The following is a 19,235-nucleotide window of genomic DNA, read 5'->3' on the forward strand; positions in this document are numbered from 1 at the left end:
TCACCTTTTCTCCTCCAAACATATTGCTGGGTATTGTGGCCAAACAGCTCGATTTTTGTTGAATCTTACTTTGTTTACTCATTCTATCACAAAAAAAGAATACTTGTAGAAATTATTGGAAACTCAAGACAGCCATGACATTATGTTCTTTACAAGTGTATGTGAAGTGAAGTGAAGTGAAGTGAATTACATTTATACAGCACTTTTTCTCAAGTGACTCAAAGCGCTTTACATTGTGAAACCCAATATCTAAGTTACATTTAAACCAGTGTGGGTGGCACTGGGAGCAGGTGGGTAAAGTGTCTTGCCCAAGGACACAACGGCAGTGACTAGGATGGCGGAAGCGGGGATCGAACCTGCTACCTATATATATATATATATATATATATATATATATATATATATATATATATATATATATATATATATATATATATATACACACATATATATATATATACACACAAACATGCAGCCAAATACACTTTAGGCTGACGCATGTAAAGATCTTTCCCTGCGGCATCTCTGTGGGGCATCTCCATCACACTGTCAGGAAAAAAATAAACACAATAAACACAACATGGCAAGAAGGGAGACTATAAAACAGGCATTATACTTCACACACATGGCTGACTCACACAAACACAAGCCACGTTTTTGCATGGTGAAAAAATACATTTATTGGAATCTGTGTCAATGTAGAAAAAAGGGAAACTGGCTTTGGGTTTTGTCACAGTACCACAGGTCAGTTTTCAAGCAGCCACCAGGTGACCCCAAACAAAGCCATCATGCTTATTTGGGACAGCGCATCTACTGACAATAGAGAAGGGATTCTACAGTGGCACTATGACACCAAACACAATGAAACTAAACACTTAGCGAATATAACCGAACAGCAATTAACCAAAACCAATGTTTTCTCAGTTAAATGTGTTTTGCAGAGGAAGTAAATGTCTTGTTATACCTTGTGATATAGTCACAAATCCCTCTCCAATTACTTTAAGAGGGACTGGCTGCCAGCATCTAAGTGACTACGAAGATGTGGGCCAATGTTTGAGCACTCCCAAGTTTGGCCCATAATGTCCCAGAACACGGAAAAACCTCCAGCAAGATTCATGCATAATCTTTGAAGTTTTCGTTTTATCATTTAATGACTGGCTTCTAAAAAAGGAGCGTCACATGACTGAGTCTCTTCTCTTTTATACAGAAGTCACACTTTTAATCGCAACGATTCCTTACGAACGGACATTTGTAGATTAAACACACTGAGCGTGACAAAGTCCATTGCCACAAACCAGACATCAGCATGACTAGTGCATCTCTATTTGGGATAGAACAGGATGAGTCTCACAACACATGGAGTCTGCATATGCAATGAAGTCAATGGCAACTCAAATGACAACACATTTGAAAACAAAATACCTTTTTGAACTCAGATACTGAGTATTAGAATTGCGAGGTCAGTATTTCCCCTAACAACTTTCTTTATATATAGACTTATTTCATTTTAAATATCTTAAATCTGATAGAAAATAATTCAGTTTCATACAGACACACACAGACAAAAGTGCATGTTATGATATGCGTGCCATGTTTTTTTTTCCCAAAAGCAGGGTTTGCGACCAGATTTGTTTATTTCTACTGGATTTTCTAAATACTGACTGGCCTTGTCCACACATACCAAAACACACCATTCGTTAAAATAAACATGCGATACACAGCTTTAGCATATTCATGGTGACAAATAAACCATAAACATCTCCTGGAATTCTATACTGGATTCTTTGTCCCAATCTACAACATGAATTGCAAATCAAGGTTTAACTGCAGGGTTCGCATTATGTGAAAATCAATCAAAGTCATGGCCCCGTGAATTTCATACTGTAAAGACTTTTGGTCAAAATTCCTTCTTTTTATGCATATACTATTTATGTAAATTAAATGTATAAACCCCTTCAGAAAAGCTCAGAACCCTGGTCTGAGAGATTATATGATGGCCTGCAGCAGTCTAATGAGTCAAAGGCAAATCAAACAGGTAAGGATGAATATTCCTTTATAGAGTTGGAGTGGCTACTTATGGTTGGGTTGAACAAAGCATGCAATCTTTGGGATTTTTTTTTTTTTTAACGGAGATGAATGACAAACTTATCAATAGTCATGTGACACTGTCGTAGATCACCCCTCTAAGGAAGAAACAAACAGCATCATGTTTGATTTCTTGTACATACAGTGGTACTTCAACCTGTGAGCGCATTATGTTCTGCAACCAAGCTCCTACCTCAGAATACTTGGATCTGAAATCAATTTATTCCGTGCCAAAACAGCACAATTTCAAAACGTAACACAACTTTTGAAAAGAAAAACAAACTTATAGATAAGAAATATTGTTTGAAAAACAATACAATAGTAGTACAAACAGCTACAATACAGCAGTTTTATGAAGTTATGCAATACAGTCATAATGTACAGCATTTACTTCTTCCAGCAGACTGAAGAGGATTTTTCTCATTAGATCCAACATGTACAACGAGCCAAGTTACCGAAAATTGAAGGCTGGTCAATAAGGCTGAAATAGCAGCGAGTGTTGGCATTGGAAAAGGGAATATTACTAGTTATGCTATCTCCCACAATCAGAGTTGTTGTGGAGAAGAGTGGATGCTTTTCAGGCAATGTGCTGTGAAGCAGAAGCTGAGAGGACTTTGCCGGTGTTCGTAGCCCAGCCGAGCAACAAACCCCCCCTGACACTCGGAGCAGCTTCAGGAGTGTGCATTAAACCGGGATGTGGGTGGAAGAGCAAGCCTAAGCAGGAAGAAGATGCTGGACAGAAAGCTTTGGAAGCTGGACCACTGCTAAAGGTTTGGTTTGCAATGGTTGAAAAACAAAGTTATTTTTTGATCTCTAGCTATAAGCTACACCATTTAGCTGCTCAGAGGCTCGCAATTGAAAGCATGACAAAAGCAGAGCGACATCTTTCACTGTATCTCATAATACTCGTAAGCTAAGGTACCACTCTTTTTACAACGGGTTGACGAATGGCAAGGAAACCCACGTGGTCTATAATTGCTGGTTTATTTTTCTATAACATGGAAGTTCTTAAAACATTTGGTTTTTGGTTAGTTTGATCATAAACTATTGGATGGGGTGTAAAAAAACAAAAACTTGTTACCATGAAGCACTAACACACATTTCATACACACACCTTTCAATTTCTTTTATACATAAATAGATCTGTGGTGATTAGAAAGAGTAGACATCTCTTGTATCTTTTCAAATATTTATGTGAATGGAAATGGTTATGTTTTGTGTATGGATGTTTTTTATATGATGTGAAATTTGTGTCCAGTAAAACAGCACTAACAAATATCACGTTGATTGAGATGTTTGTATTAGTCTTCAGTTCTTAAAAGGGAGGCGAATCAAATGAAGTGTAGCGCCCCAATACCACCCCGCACTACACAGTAGTTTCATTCTTCCAGGGTCCAGTGCGTATATTCCCTGTGCCGTCTGAGGCGTAAAGTAGTCCCTCGTTCACGCCGCCCTTTAGAATTCCATTCTGATTGGGTGGGTTCTGGGCGTAGGATTGTCTGCGTGGGCCGTGCATTTCCATATGGTGATGGGGGATCGGCTCCTCCTCTGCCGCTTTGCTGCAACCGCACAGGAACACGCCTGCGTCTGCTGCCTCTGCTGGGCACAGGGAAGGGAAAAGGTCCGCCTTGGCGCAGCACACATGCCGGTGGCAGGGATTATGACATGCAAGGGCCTCGTGGGCAGTTGCTGCCGCCGCGTGGCATGTGTGATGTCCCTCGTGGAGGCCCTCGTGGACAAGATGTGGACATGTGTGGGTTTGACGCTCGTGGCTGCTGTGAGGACTGTCAGTGTGTGAGCTGTGCACGCTGCCTCCATCCACATTGGAAGGGATATGATAGGCGTATTCCCGCTCACTCGCCGCGCCACAAACACTAGTGGCAGACCGGCGGCTGAATTGGCGGCCTTTAGTCCTGGTGCTGGTCTTCAAGCAGGGGTGCAACTGTATGCCTGGTCGGTAACCCTCAGGATCGGCATGCAGCAGCACATGTGTTGCTGTAGGTTCCTCCTCCATCAGCTGCTGGCTGTGCAGGGCAGCGCAACACGGCGTCACGGGGGCCAGGCATGTTACGTGATTTTGTGAGGATGCAAGAGCAGCGTGTTTGCAGTGACTTACACTGCAGCTCATCACTGCTTCGCAAGGAGAGTCATGGTGGCAGTGGCTGTGACCGTAGCCGTGCGCCGGTGTATCTCCGTTCACGTTGACTTTGGGCGGAAGCTTGCCCTGTCCGTGGGCACCGGGGCAGGCGTTGGCCCGCCGTCCCGGACAACAAGAACACCAGCAGTGCCAGACGTCGTCCCGCTTGGCACAGTGATGGATGAGGATGAAGAGGCCAAGGGTGACGGAGAAGGCACCGTAAAGGCAACTGAAGATCATGTCCAGGAAGTGACCCTGGGAAACAGCCAGCGCCCCAAAAGTCCAGGTGGCCAAGAACAAGAAAAGAGTGAAGGCCGCCGTGCGTAATTGGGCCTTGAAGGAGTGCTCATTGGCCAGCAGTGCGGGATTAATGGGTACACCCGGGCAGCCGGCGGGGCAGTGGCTCCCAGTAGGTTGAGCTGTCATGGTGCCAGGCTCGGCGGCCTGCTGGCAGTGAGTTGGCACGTCGATGGAGGCCAACCTCTGCTGCTCTTCTGTCAGCTGTTTGAGCTCATACTTCTTTTCAGGGTGGCGCCGCAGCTGTATAAAGGTACAGAGGAAGTAAATGCATGTCACCAGGACGATGAGCGCCACCGGACCGAAGAAAGCTCCCAGGCTGGGCTCCCATGCCATCCAACAGCTGCATCGAACATAAACATAATCAGATATTAATGTTCACCGCAAAATGCAAACAAGAAGGTCTACAGCAGTGGTGTCAAACATGTGGTGTCAAAAATTAAGGACGCAGGGGCCACTTAACATATGCTAAAAACACATCCACATCTTAGCTTTGTTATAGCTAACACAGCAAATGATTGTAATATCTAATAACCATGAGATATTTGATTTCTTATTCTTATTATTCTTTATCAAAATTATTATTCTGCCAACTTTTTGAGGGCTATCGCACACTCAAAGTTGTATACATGTTCACCATGACAGGACACACAAACATCCTCAAAGAGTCAAAGACCATATAGAGCAGGGGTTCTTAACCTTTTTGACTTCGGGGCCCAACTTTTCCACTATAGAGGAGCCCAGTGCCCCCTCAAATATTAACAATGAAATACTGATCTTACTCTTGATTTTAATCATATTCAATAATTATATCTTACTTGTTTAAAATTTAACAGGATAAACCTTGTCAAATTATATGAAATCATGTGTTAATCACAAAGATTATCATCAAGTCTTAGGCCAAGCTAGTTACAAAAATAAATACTAATCAAATAAACTGCAAAAGAAGGGACTCATAAAAACTGATGAAAAATAAATGTGCATACAAATTAAGCGGTGCTTACATAAATCATTTTGAACTAAATACATGAAAATAATATATTGGTTTCTTAAATAAACTATAAAAAAATGTAAGTGCAAAGGAAAATACAACATCACCACTTTAGTCATAATTTTTGCGCTTAGAAAAAATTATGTGACTTGAGTTCCAGCCTTCTTCTGTTTGTTTGATGTAGTCATTACTGCCACAAGTGGTGGTAAAATGTATTACAACTGACTACCACTGTGGCCCATAAGGACCACAGCTGAGAAACAGATATTTTTTGGCAGCACTCTAGGGGGCGCTCGTGGTCCAACAATGGGTCTCCTATGTTTAAGAAATACTGATATAGAGTAAAATGCACATGTTGTCTGCCATTTTGCTTTTGAGGTCCTATTTTAGGGAAGATTTGTGGCTATTTTCATTTTTATTTTTTGTTTTATCAAATGTTTAAAAAAAATTGTTGTTTATTTTCTCTGAGAATGTGTCGAAGGCCAAACAAAACAAATAATAATAAGCTGCAGGCCACAAATGACCCCTGGGCCGCAATTTGGACACTCCTGCAGTACAGTATTTGTATTCCAAAACGTTTCAGCTGAAGACCACAGTTTATAAAATACATCATTCACTGCATAACTTTGACATTCATAACTAACACATTTTGCCAAAAAGTTTACGGCATCACCTAACAATTTTTAACCCAATATAAACTAACCCATTTGAGAACATGACCCTAAATCTGTCAAAGGCTGGTCTATGCAAACAATATTCTCCTGAGAACCAGCGTCCTCTGCAGTAGACATGTTCTTCTATTTTCTCAGAGTTACACATTTGAGGAAAAGAAAAAAGTCTTTGACTGGTTGCCAGGTGGCTATTAATGTTAATTCAAAAGAGAAAACACTTGTATGTACAGTATGTTCACACTTGCACCTGATCACCTTGTTTAAATGGAGTTGTTGTGTGTGCAAGAACTTACTATAGCGCTTGCTCCCCGCTGCCATAGTTGTCTATATTGACTGCTGCTGTGACCCCACAGATGATGAGGGGCACTCCACCGCTAACTAAATAAAATCTGGAAGAGAGAATGACAAAAAGTCCTTGGTTGGTTAAAAAAAATAAAAATCCCTGTTTGAAACTAAAGCAATAGCCAAAGGCCTTTTTGATAAAGAGTCACTTACAAGCATTAATCTAAACAAATCCTGAGCCAATATAGAATGATTATCTATTACGACAGAAAGGTAGCCCTTGGCTTATGCCAAACTCATCATTTACAGTATTTAGTGATTGGGATAAAAATAAATCAAAGCTTGTGGATACAAGGCTGTAATCAAAGATAAAGGCGGTCTAAAGAACTACAGTGTGTGACACCAAAACTTTAGTTAAAAAAAAAGGATCTACAAACCCAAAAACCAGTGAAGTTGGCACATTGTGTAAATAGTGAATAAAAACAGAATACAATGATTTGCAAATCCTTTTCAACCTATATTCAGTTGAATAGACTGCAAGGACAAGATACTTAATATTTGAACTGTAAAACCTTGTTATTTTTTGCAAATATTAGCTCATTTGGAATTTGATGCCTGCAACATGTTTGCAAAAAGAGTGATAAAGTTGAGGAATGCTCATCAAACACTTATTTGGAACATCCCACAGGTGAACAGGCTAATTGGGAACAGGTGGGTGCCATGATTGGGTATAAAAGCAGCTTCCACAAAATGCTCAGTCATTCACAAACAAGGATGGGGCGAGGGTCACCACTTTGTGAACAAATTTGTGAGCAAATTGTCGAACAGTTTAAGAACAACATTTCTCAACGAGCTATTGCAAGGAATTTAGCGATTTCACCATCTACGGTCCGTAATATTATCAAAAGGTTCAGAGAATCTGGAGAAATCACTGCACATAAAAGCGATGATATTACGGACTTTCGATCCCTCAGGCTGTACTGCATCAAAAACCGACATCAGGGTGTAAAGGATATCCCCACATAGGCTCAGGAACACTTCAGAAAACCGCTGTCAGTAACTACAGTTGGTCGCTACATCTGTAAGTGCAAGTTAATACTCTACTATTCAAAGCCAAAGCCATTTATCAACAACACCCAGAAACGCTGCCGGCTTTGCTGGACCCAAGCTCACCTACGATGGACTGATGCAAAATGGAAAAGTGTTCTGTGGTCTGACGAGTCCACATTTCAAATTTTTTTGGAAAATGTGGTCGTTGTGTCCTCCGGATCAAAGAGGAAAAGAACTATCCGGATTGTTAGGGTTCAATAGTTCAAAAGTTCAATAGCCAGCATCTGTGATGGTTTGGGGGTGTATTAGTGCCCAAGGCATGGGTAACTTACACATCTGTGAAGGCACCATTAATGCTGAAAGGTACAGGCAGGTTTTGGAGCAACATATGTTGCCATCCAAGCAACGTTGTCATGGACGCCCCTGCTTATTTCAGCAAGACATTGCCAAGCCACGTGTTACAACAGCGTGGCTTCATAGTAAAAGAGTGCGGGTACAAGACTGGCCTGCCTGTAGTCCAGACCTGTCTCCCATTGAAAATGTGTGGCACAATATGAAGCGTAAAATACCACAACGGAGACCCCAGACTGTTGAACAACTTAAGCTGTACATCAAGCAATAATGGGAAATAATTCCACATGAAAAACTTCAAAAATGTGTCTCCTCAGTTCCCAAATGTGTATTGAGTGTTGTTAAAAGGAAAGGCCATGTAACACAGTGGTAAAAATGCCCCTGTGCCAACTTTTTTGCAATATGTTGCTGCCATTAAATTCTAAGATAATGATTATTTGCAAAAAAAAATAAGTTCCTCAGTTCGAACATTAAATATCTTGTCTTTGCAATGTATTCAATTGAATATAAGTTGAAAAGGATTTGCAAATCATTGTATTCTGTTTTTATTAATTACAACGTGCCAACTTCACTGGTTTTGGGTTTTGTACAACATGCACTAAAACAAAATAGAATTAAATACAATACAATACAACTGTTGCATTTGTGGAAACATCAAAATAGTGCACATTTAATTATATCTACTGCCTATGTTACCAAAGTTGAATGTGTGTACACCAGCTTTCATGGGGGGGTACATGATTAACATTACAAACAGCGTGACTACATTGGTGTCATAGCACTTCTAGTTAAGCGGTGCGCTTGAATGCCATGATTGTCTGTGTGGTGCTTATTGATCTTTCAGACACAAAGAGAAGTTGTTCATTGTTGTGCGGGCATTATATATGAACAAATAAGATTAATGGTTATGTTGTGCATCAAGAACGTGAAGATTTCATTTACATTGTGTGTTAACGAGAGCTGCTCTTCTTCTGTGGCGCTGTGACTGACCCATGGATTTTTGGAGCTACAGTATGACCCTGTTATTTGTTTCCTGACTTGATACACTGACTAGTATGGTTATAACTTATGTTCATCAATGTTGATTACTTATGTTCATCATATTAGCCAGCTACAGCTGGATGAGTTAACACATATAGCAAGTCGAAAAAATAATTTTTCCTCAAAATGATATATTTATAGAAAATGGTCTCTAATACATCAAACATGTGAGCACTCTACCACATTAGTCAACATGATCATACTTTAGATAGAATGCATTTCTTGCAGATTGAAAATGTATGCTAGTCGATATAAGAATGGATTGCTTATAAACAGTAATAATGACCTCAATGCCACATTTTTCAGGCTATAACCCGCTGATTTTTTCCTACTTGTTCGTTGTTTGATCTATGCTGGGACATTAACACTGCTTCTACAGTTTTTTTGAGGAAACTAAAATGCGCAAACATTCCGCAGAAATCAATGGTCAACTTTTACAACTGTGCCATCAGCAGTGTCCTCACTTACGGATTTTTAGTGTGGTTTGCTAGGCCCTCCAGCGAGTGGTTAAAGCGGCGGGGAAAATTACAAGGACGATACTCCTAGAGATGAGTGCCATGTACACAACTCGCTGCCTAAAGCGAGTACACAACATCCAGAAGGACAGATACCACCCAGCACATGGCCTCTTCAACCTGCTACCCTCTGGAAGGAGGTATAGATCGATTCGCGCCAGGACCATCATAATGTCTCACAGTCAGTATCCCCAGGCTGTGAGACTGCTAAATGAACAGCCTGCCCCTTTGCTGCCCCAGACCATCTTATTACCTCACTCTTCACCACCTCAATAATTGTGCTCTGGACATTGCATTGTTGCAACATCAAAGTAACACCCATCAGACATCTGACTGTTCCCATCCCCACGTCCCTCTTATCGCGATCTTCCCGACAATGCTAAAATGCTAAAATGTAAACTATTGTCAACCTGCACATCAATGCAGTTTCTATGCCGCTGGACAAAGCTCAAACAAAATCTCGTTGTTCATGTATGACTTAAGTGTTATTATGACAATGACAATAAAGGAATTAATTGATTGATTGATTGATTGTATGTCTGGACCACATCAGAGCATGCACATCGTGCTGTACCAGAAAAGGTGGCAGTTTACAGATTATAGTTGCGTGTTGCATCATGTTCCAAAATATACAAGCAGTAAAACACCACAGGTTGGAGCACTAAATGATATGGTGACAGCTGGTCAGACACGCAAAACCTTTATGGCAGTTTGCATCACTTTTGCTTGTTATGAAATGTATGCGCAATCTTACTAAATCACCCGCAACACTCTCACTTCTAGTACTTGAAATTGCATAGTTTGTACACGCTATTAAGAATTTATCATTTTGGATCCTAGTAGATCAGGACCATAGTTTGGCTTATTGTTGACATTCTGCACATTAAAGGGCCCCATTAATGCTGACAACATTGGCAATTATGTCAGAGTGCCAGACCTAAAATGGTAAAAACAGTAGTGATTTTATGCTTTCTTTTTAGCAAGTTTTAGCATAATTTGGAATGCTCACCTATAGCTTCAAAAAGTGGACGGGCCTGCATCAGCATACTGTCATCACTTACAGAAGGCTGGAGGAAATTTTATATTGTGTCGTAGGTGAATTGGTTGTCTTCTTCCCTAATCATTATATGTATGCGCATAATTTTAAGTAATTATCAAATATGACTGCCAGATGCAATGTTGCAGGTTGTAACCGTTTTTTCAAGATTTCCCGTGGGCATTACACCCCTCTGTGAAAGTAATTTTCCACTTCCTCAAGGTAAAGCAGAGGCCATAAATGTTAAAATTGTTTCACATCGTTTAGATTTATCATGTAACATTTTTTTAGCATGTCCTATCCAGCCACTCAGGAAAATCATATTGTTGATGTAGATGTCCATATTTGCTGTACAGAGTGTGTGATATTTCTCCTGATGCCTTATTTTTATTTGACTTTGTGAAATGGATGTATTTAATGTTTGGCAGAGCCATACCGGAGTAGGAGGGGATAGAAAGAAGAAGAAGAAAAAGAAAAGACAGAGGGGGAAATTGTGGGGACAAGGAGACAAGACAAATAGACAACAAAATCAAAAACAACAGCAAGAATAGAACAACATCAGCAAATACAATATGTACAAATATGATACAAAAAAGTAGAGCAAAGAACCAGTTAATGAAGTAGACAGTAATACCACAGAAAAGACAATAATCATTTTTGTACTACAAATGAAGCAATACAAATAACAATATATACAACAATATTGGTAATGATTAATAAACATAATTACCTCTATTATCAACATTACAATTGCTTCAAATGCAACAATACATACATGTAATGAATACTTAAATTACAATGGAAAGCAGATAAAGAGGGGAGAGAGAAAGAGGAGCGGACTATTTCACCACACCTTGTGTGTGTGTGTGACAATCATTGGTATTTTAACTTTAACTATATTTAATCTTATAGATTTTTATGGTAACAGCTTTAGCAGTGTCCCTTGTTTGTACCCAGTTTCCCCAAGGGTTGAACAATGTTATTATGTTTGATGAAACGTGATTATATGCGCGAGTGGCATGTATGTACAGTATGTATGTATGTTTATACAGTGAATGTGCGTGTGGATGTATGTACCCTGTGTGTGTATGTTTGTATTTCTGTATGTTTGTGCGTGCGTATGTACCAATGTATGCGCGTATGTTCCTTTGTATGTGCGTATGCATGTATCAATGTATATATGTATGTATGAAGATACGCGCGTATGTGCGTATGTGGGTATGTATGTATGTATGCATGTACAATATATTTGTCTCCCAGTATGTGCGGGAGCCAAGGTACGGCCCCAGCCACCCAGAAAGCCCAACCCCCAACATTATGTGCAGTATACAGGAAACAAGGGACAACTGGTCCCACACAGACAGGCTGGCCAGCGACAGGACCCCGGGCCCAAGCAGGCCATAGGCCGACGCACCCGGCCAAGGACAAGGCACGGGAGAAGCAGGAAACAACCAGGCCCATGTGGGCAGAAGTATGGGAAGAGGGGCCCAGAGACTTCATGCAGCCGGGCGCGAAGACTGCCCTGCCCCACAAGCAACCTGGCCCCCATGACCTAGGCGCCAGGACAGACTGCGGTTGGGGACTAGACCCAGCAGGCCCCCACCGAGCTGGACATCCGGAAGGGGTGGGCGGCGGGACCCAGAGGCCCCAGACATGCAGCCCGGCCGCAGCATCCCGAGACGCCGACCCGGCAAAGTTAAACGTTCTAAAAAGATAATAGTCTGCAATTAGTATGGGTTCAATTATCTGTTATCTGCTGCCTGATAAAACACATTATAAAGTAACCAGAAAGTTTGAGGGTAAGTCAGAGTTGACGACTGCGTCGCAGAAAAATTGTGCGCAGAAACAAAGCTAATCCCCCAGCAGGTCCCTACCTGCTGTGTCCTTGTGCTCTCACTTTGCGCTGTCATCCAGTTTCCTACATAACAATATGCTATTTCCTCTTCCATTCTGTTCAAATCTCTACCTCTGTCACTGAGCTAACCTTCACATCTCTCCATCTTGCTCCGTCCTTCTCGTGCCGTTTCTCCCATATCCCTCGTCAGACAGCACCCGTCCCGAAAATTCAATTGTAATCAAGTTGTTTGTCTGGGCCGATGGTATTGAGGGGTTTGTGAGGAGGGAAGGAGGGAGCGTAGTTGGAGGTGGTGTTGGTTGGTTGCATTACCGGCCTGTCACTGCCTCTGAGTGAAACAGCTCCCCGAGGGGCCTGGCCTGCCTCCTCCAACAGAAAGTCATTCACAGTCCCGTCAGCAAGATACGTATGAAACTGGTGGAACGCAAGACATCTGACCTATAACCTTTGTGCCATCCATCCCATAACTGCAAGCTTGACTGTGAACTCAATACAACTCATTGCTTACATATAAAAAGTGTTCATGTTTTCTCGAAACTCACACAAGCTTTTTATTGACAAACTCACAAAAACGGGCTGTGGTATTTTAATGAGGTTAGAGACAACAATAATCAGAATTAAGTAGCGTAAAGTGTATTCAGTGTCTAATTCCTTACAATCCTCCTATTTTTTTTCTTAGCCGGACTAGGACCCCAAGGCAAAGCAAAAACATAAGTCAAAGTAGAGGAGATGAGCACAACTGGAAGGATGAACCATCAGGAATTTACTGGCGCCAAATGAATGGACTGGAGAGCTTAAGTAGTCAAGAGGAAATGAGTGTCAGGTGTGCACGCAGGTGGCTCAGCCCCGTGACACAGAAACCAGGCACTGCAACAAAAAGAAGACAGGCGGCAGTAGAGTTGCCAGATCATGACTGTTGTTGCACTGCTGAGGCATATCATCCCGTACTGCCCCCTCGTTGGACCTTGTCTAGGACACATGTTGCTCTACGTGAGGACAACTGATGCTCAGTCAGCTTCAGCAAAGGCCAAAGGCTAAAGACTAAAGCCGTACTAAGTTAGACTAAAATATGCACCCACCTTGAACCATCTATACAACCGACTGATATCTTGTCACAAAATATGACTTACTCTTTACCAGGCAAGTTACGGTGACAGTAACATACTTATCTATTTGCTCATGCAAATTTAATGAAAGTAATCGAAAGTAAGGACAGCTGACAGCTTGGTGGTTCTGGGTTTGAATCTGGCTTAGATCTGTGGAAGTGGATTTGGCGTGTATGCATTGGTTTATTCTGGTTGCATTCTAACATTATGATGGCAATTTGTTTGAAAATGCAATCATTCATGGTTAGTTGGACGATGTACTGTACAGTCACCGTTAATTTTTTGAGTTACTGTGTGTTCAAAGTTGTATTTATATTTAAAGAGATAAATGGTTCTAACATGGTGATGCTGACTCCTGACAACACTGACCATGATGGTCCGTTTTTGAAACTTGTATTAGTAGATTGCACAGTACAGTACATATTCCGTACAATTGACCACTAAATGGTAACACCCGAATAAGTTTTTCAACTTGCTTAAGTCGGGGTCCACGTAAATCAATTCACGTTTGATATGCCATAGGTTCTGTCGAGATTGGAGGGACAGAAAGGTAGATGAGCAGAAATAGGTTTGATGGCAGGTGATTGGTAGTGATTGGAGAATGGGGGGAATTGATTTGTCTCCAGCTCCTTAGTCACATTGCATGAGTTTGTCTGACAGGAGCCATTACGGTCAATCACTGTGGATCAACATGGATGCTGTGCTGCACAATCCCCCTTCTTGCCCCCAGACAAATGATCTAATTCACAAGCAGTGCATGATGGCAGCGACTCCAGAACATTTTGTATTAACCGCCCCAATTATGAAGGTATCAGAGGATTTGCTTTGCACAGAAAATAGAGAGGCTCCATCTGTATTCCTATGGCCCTTCAGAAACACTTCAATATGGAGAATCATTAATAATGTCAGATGTAATGCATTATAATTATTGATAGATTTTAGACCAATGTTCGGTGTTGCATTCATCCCACCTTCCAACAAAATGCCGAGTGAGGAAAGTATCTACTAGTTTAATAATACATATGTTGAAAGGTGTAGCACCAGCTAAACCTGTTATCACACTGTGAGCTGTTGTTATAATTTTGGATCAATCTAATTTGGCGCATGGAAAAATGGTGACTGAGTGTAATTGTTACCTCTGTTAAAGAACCCACAGCCTCTGGATCTTCGAAATGTTCAAACCAAAAGTTATCTTTATGTATGTTTTGTTATTTCCAACTTTCCTGCTCTTCCATTTCCTATCTAGACACCAAAGCCTGTGTTTCCTCATGCCCTTTCAGAATTTCCTTAACTATCTAGAGGAAAACATCGGTAGAAGAGGACGCAAAATAGAATACCAGCCGTTTCCCTTATTTTTCTCTCGTTTTTGAGCGCCGGGTCAGCTCGCCTTTCTTTGTTTTTCCACAGGTTCTGACTTTTCTCCCCTTAAGAGTGCATCTGATTTTTTTCTAAATCAGAATAACGGTCACTACAAATTACAGTCCTCCTCCAAGTCGCTTCAGTTCACGTCTACCGCTAAACAAAAGTCACCGAGCAGTGACTAAGTTTGTTGTCAAAAGTTTGCATTTTCAGTAGGTGAATGTTAAATTGTAGTCAGAGAAAAAGTTGCCTGTTTTTCTGTGACTAGATTTTCTCTCAGTCATTATATTACACAGGTGAAACTCCTAAAATTTAAATATGGTGTAAAAGTACATTCATGTCAGCAATTAACTTCAAATGTAAAACTGTAATAATATTACTGCTACGGATAACTTTAACAAAAATTCCTCAAAACAGCCCACTACCTATAATATGGGCTTTTTAAACATACACTCATTGTCTCCCAAAACGTTATTAGTTAATGAGGTCATTAGAGCCAACAATCTTAACGTCATTGGTCTCAGCGAAACCTGGCTCAAACCAGACACATTTTTTGCGCTGAACGAGGCATCTCCTCCTAACTATACGAATGCTCATATTGCCCGTCCCCTTAAAAGGGGTGAGGGGGGTCGCACTAATATACAATGACAACCTTACCCCTAACCTAAGTAATAAAAATAAATAATTTGAGGTGCTTACTATGAGGTCTGTCACACCGCTGCCTCTCTACCTGGCTGTTATATACCGCCCCCCCAGGGCCCTAGTCGGACCTTATCAGTGAATTCTCAGAGTTCATCGCTAATCTAGTGACGCACGGCGACAATATAATTATAATGGGGGACTTTAATATCCATATGAATACCCCATCAGACCCTCCGTGCGTGGCGCTCCAGACTATAATTGATAGCTGTGGTCTTACACAAATAGTAAATGAACCCACGCATCGCAACGGTAATACGATAGATCTAGTGCTTGTCGGGGGTGTCACCACCTCCAAAGTTATGATACTCCCGTATACTAAAGTAATGTCCGATCATTACCTTATAAAATTTGAAGTTCTGACTCATTGTCAACAAGCTAATAATAATCACTGCTTTAGCAGCCGCAACATTAATGCGATGACTCTTGCTGGCCAACTGCCTTCGGTAATGGCACCATTCCCAAATTATGTGGGCTCTATTGATAACCTCACTAACAACTTTAACAACTCCCTGCGCAACACCATTGATAGTATAGCACCGCTAAAGCTAAAAAAAGGCCCCTAAAAGGCGTACCCCATGGTTTACAGAAGAAACTACAGCTCTTAAACTATCATGTAGAAATCTGGAACGCAAATGGTGCGCGACTAAACTTGAAGTTTTCCATGAAGCATGGAGTGATAGTTTAATAACTTATAAACGCATGCTTACCTTAGCTAAAGCTAATTACTACTCAAATCTCATCCGCCTCAACAAAAACAATCCTAAAAAATAATTGTTCAGTACAGTAGCATCGCTAACCCAACAAGGGACTCCTTCCAGTAGCTCCACCCACGCGGCAGATGACTTTACGGATTTCTTTAATAAGAAAATTGAACTCATTAGAAAGGAGATTGAAGACAACGCATCCCAGCTACAATGGGTTCTATTAACAGAGATACGAATGTATATATGATGGATATTGCCCTCCAAAACAGTCTCTCTCTTTTTGATGAATGAACATTAGAGGAACTCATACGGCATGTAAATGGGATAAAACAAACAACATGTTTACTTGACCCACTTCCTGGGAAATTTATCAAGGAACTGTTTGCAATATTAGGACCATCAGTGCTAAATATTATAAACGTATCACTTTCCTCTGGCACTGTTCCCCTACCATTCAAAAAAGCGGTTATTCATCCTCTGCTCGAAAGATCTAACCTCGATCCTGACCTCATGGTAAACTACCGGCCGGTGTCCCACCTTCCGTTTATTTAGAAAATCCTCGAAAAAATTGTTGCACAGCAGCTAAATGAACACTTAGCGTTTAACAATCTCTGTGAACCCTTTCACATAAGGCAAATCACTCTTCGGAGACAGTCCTTGCAAAAATGACTAATGATCTACTGCTAACGATGGATGCTGATGCGTCATCTATGTTGCTGCTTCTTGATTTTAGCGCTGCTTTCGATACCATTGATCATAATATTTCATTAGAGCATATCAAAACACGTATTGGTATGTCAGACTTAGCCTTGTCTTGGTTTAACTCCTATTTTACTGAAAGGATGCAGTGCGTCTCCCATAACAATGTGACCTCGGAGTATGTTAAGGTAACGTGTGGAGTTCCACAGGGTTCCGTTCTTGGCCCTGCACTCTTCAGCGTCTACATGCTGCCGCTAGGTGACATCATACGCAAACACGGTGTTATCTTTCATTGTTATACTGATGACACCCAAATCTACATGCCCCTAAAGCTGACCAACACGCCGGATTGTAGTCAGCTGGAGGCGTGTCTTAACGAAATTAAACAATGGATGTCCGCTAACTTTTTGCAACTCAATGCTAAGAAAACGGAAATGCTGATTATCGGTCCTGCTAAACACCGACACCTATTTAATAATACCACCTTAACATTTGACAACCAAACAATTACACAAAGCGACTCGGTAAAGAATCTGGGTATTATCTTCCACCCAACTCTCTCATTTGAGTCACACAATAAGAGTATTACTAAAACGGCCTTCTTTCATCTCCGTAATATCGCTAAAATTCGTTCCATTTTGTCCAATAGTGACGCTGAGATGATTATTCATGCGTTCGTTACGTCTCGTCTCGATTACTGTAACGTATTATTTTCGGGTCTCCCTATGTCTAGCATTAAAAGATTACAGTTGGTACAAAATGCGGCTGCTAGACTTTTGACATGAACAAGAAAGTTTGATCATATTACGCCTATACTGGCTCACCTGCACTGGCTTCCTGTGCACTTAAGATGTGACTTTAAGGTTTTACTACTTACGTATAAAATACTACACGGTCTAGCTCCATCCTATGTTGCCGAATGTATTGTACCATATGTCCCGGCAAGAAATCTGCGTTCAAAGAACTCCGGCTTATTAGTGATTCCCAGAGCCCCAAAAAAGTCTGCAGGCTATAGAGTGTTTTCTATTCGGGCTCCAGTACTCTGGAATGCCCTCCCGGTAACAGTTAGAGATGCTGCCTCAGTAGAAGCATTTAAGTCCCATCTTAAAAGTAATTTGTATACTCTATCCTTTAAATATACCCCCTTTTAGACCATTTGATCTGCCGTTTCTTTTCTGCTCTGACTCCTTCGTGGAAAGGGGGGGGGGCACAGATTCCGTGACCACAGATGAAGCGCAAAGTCGGGACCAAGGGTGGACCACTCATCTGTGCATCAGTTGGGGATTTCTCTGCGCTGCTGACCAGTCTCCACTCAAGATGATCTCCTGCTGTCCCCACTATGGATTGGACTCTCACTATTATGTTGGATCCACTATGGACTGGACTCTCACACTATTATGCTAGATCCACTCGACGTCCATTGCACCGGTCGCCCTGTGGGGGTTGAGATTTTTCTTGCTCTGATGTGGGATCTGAGCCGAGGATGTCGTTGTGGCTTGTGCAGCCCTTTGAGACACTCGTGATTTAGGGCTATATAAGTAAACATTGATTGATTGATTGATTGATTGATTGATTGATTGATAACTCAGATTACGGCAGTGACAAATGTAGATGGCTTTGGGACTACTAACCTTGCCATTCAGTCTACACTTTTCATTGTTTATTTCTGCTATGTGCTTCCCTGTGTTCACGCTGTGTGCTTCCCTGTGTTTTCCGCACTGAAGTGTGGGCCGACGGTCATACATGGCACACGCACCTTAATCGCGCATCAAAAAAATGGTGCCGTTAAAGAAATTAGCGTTAACTCGTTATCATATTAACCTTGACAGCCCTAATTGTTCATCATGATATCAACTTATTGTTACATTAGCCATATTCACCTTTGTCGCGACGCCACTGCTACATGTCAATACATTTGGTCTTTGTCAGATTTTCAGTCTTTGGTAAGTGAGCTCTCACTTGATGCGCTTAAGGATGTGATTTGAACTTAATGAAAAAGACTGAAAATAAACCGTAGGTCTGGGGGCCACAGGTCCAGGGCGGTGCCCTGGTGGGGGGAAGGCGGGGGGATTCTGTTTTTTCAGCAATTGAACATGCAAAAATTAGCAAAAAAAAGCACCATTTAAAAATGTTTTAGTGTTTAAAGAATTGACAAAATATCAACAGAGTATACACAAATACATACCCCATTCATCCAAATGAATCACTATGTCTGTTTCAGTCACTATGTTATTTAGTCACGACAGTAATTACAACTTGTGTTCACATCCACAGGAACCAATTCACACATTACTTTGGCATTGTTGCTTTGATGGCTCTGACGTGAGCCTTCCTGACTAATTTCTGAGCAGCTT

At 41.3% G+C, this 19,235-nt stretch overlaps 1 protein-coding gene across 5 annotated transcripts in view; it reads right to left on the bottom strand.

Annotated features, from left to right (window-relative positions):
- Positions 1-672: 672 nt before the first annotated feature.
- adgra1b (adhesion G protein-coupled receptor A1b) overlaps positions 673-19,235 on the bottom strand; it is a 522,173-nt gene continuing 503,610 nt past the window's right edge. For all 5 annotated transcript variants that reach the window (XM_061962586.1, XM_061962578.1, XM_061962594.1 and 2 more), the window contains 2 exons: positions 6,475-6,570; positions 673-4,862 (listed from right to left, as the gene is read on the bottom strand). In XM_061962586.1, coding sequence (XP_061818570.1) covers positions 3,452-4,862; positions 6,475-6,570 — 1,507 coding nt within the window. In that variant the 3' untranslated portion in view covers positions 673-3,451. The remainder of the gene's footprint in view (positions 4,863-6,474; positions 6,571-19,235) is intronic.

The sequence above is a fragment of the Nerophis lumbriciformis genome, linkage group LG02, assembly GCF_033978685.3.
Source record: "Nerophis lumbriciformis linkage group LG02, RoL_Nlum_v2.1, whole genome shotgun sequence".
In the NCBI taxonomy this organism is placed as follows: domain Eukaryota; kingdom Metazoa; phylum Chordata; class Actinopteri; order Syngnathiformes; family Syngnathidae; genus Nerophis; species Nerophis lumbriciformis.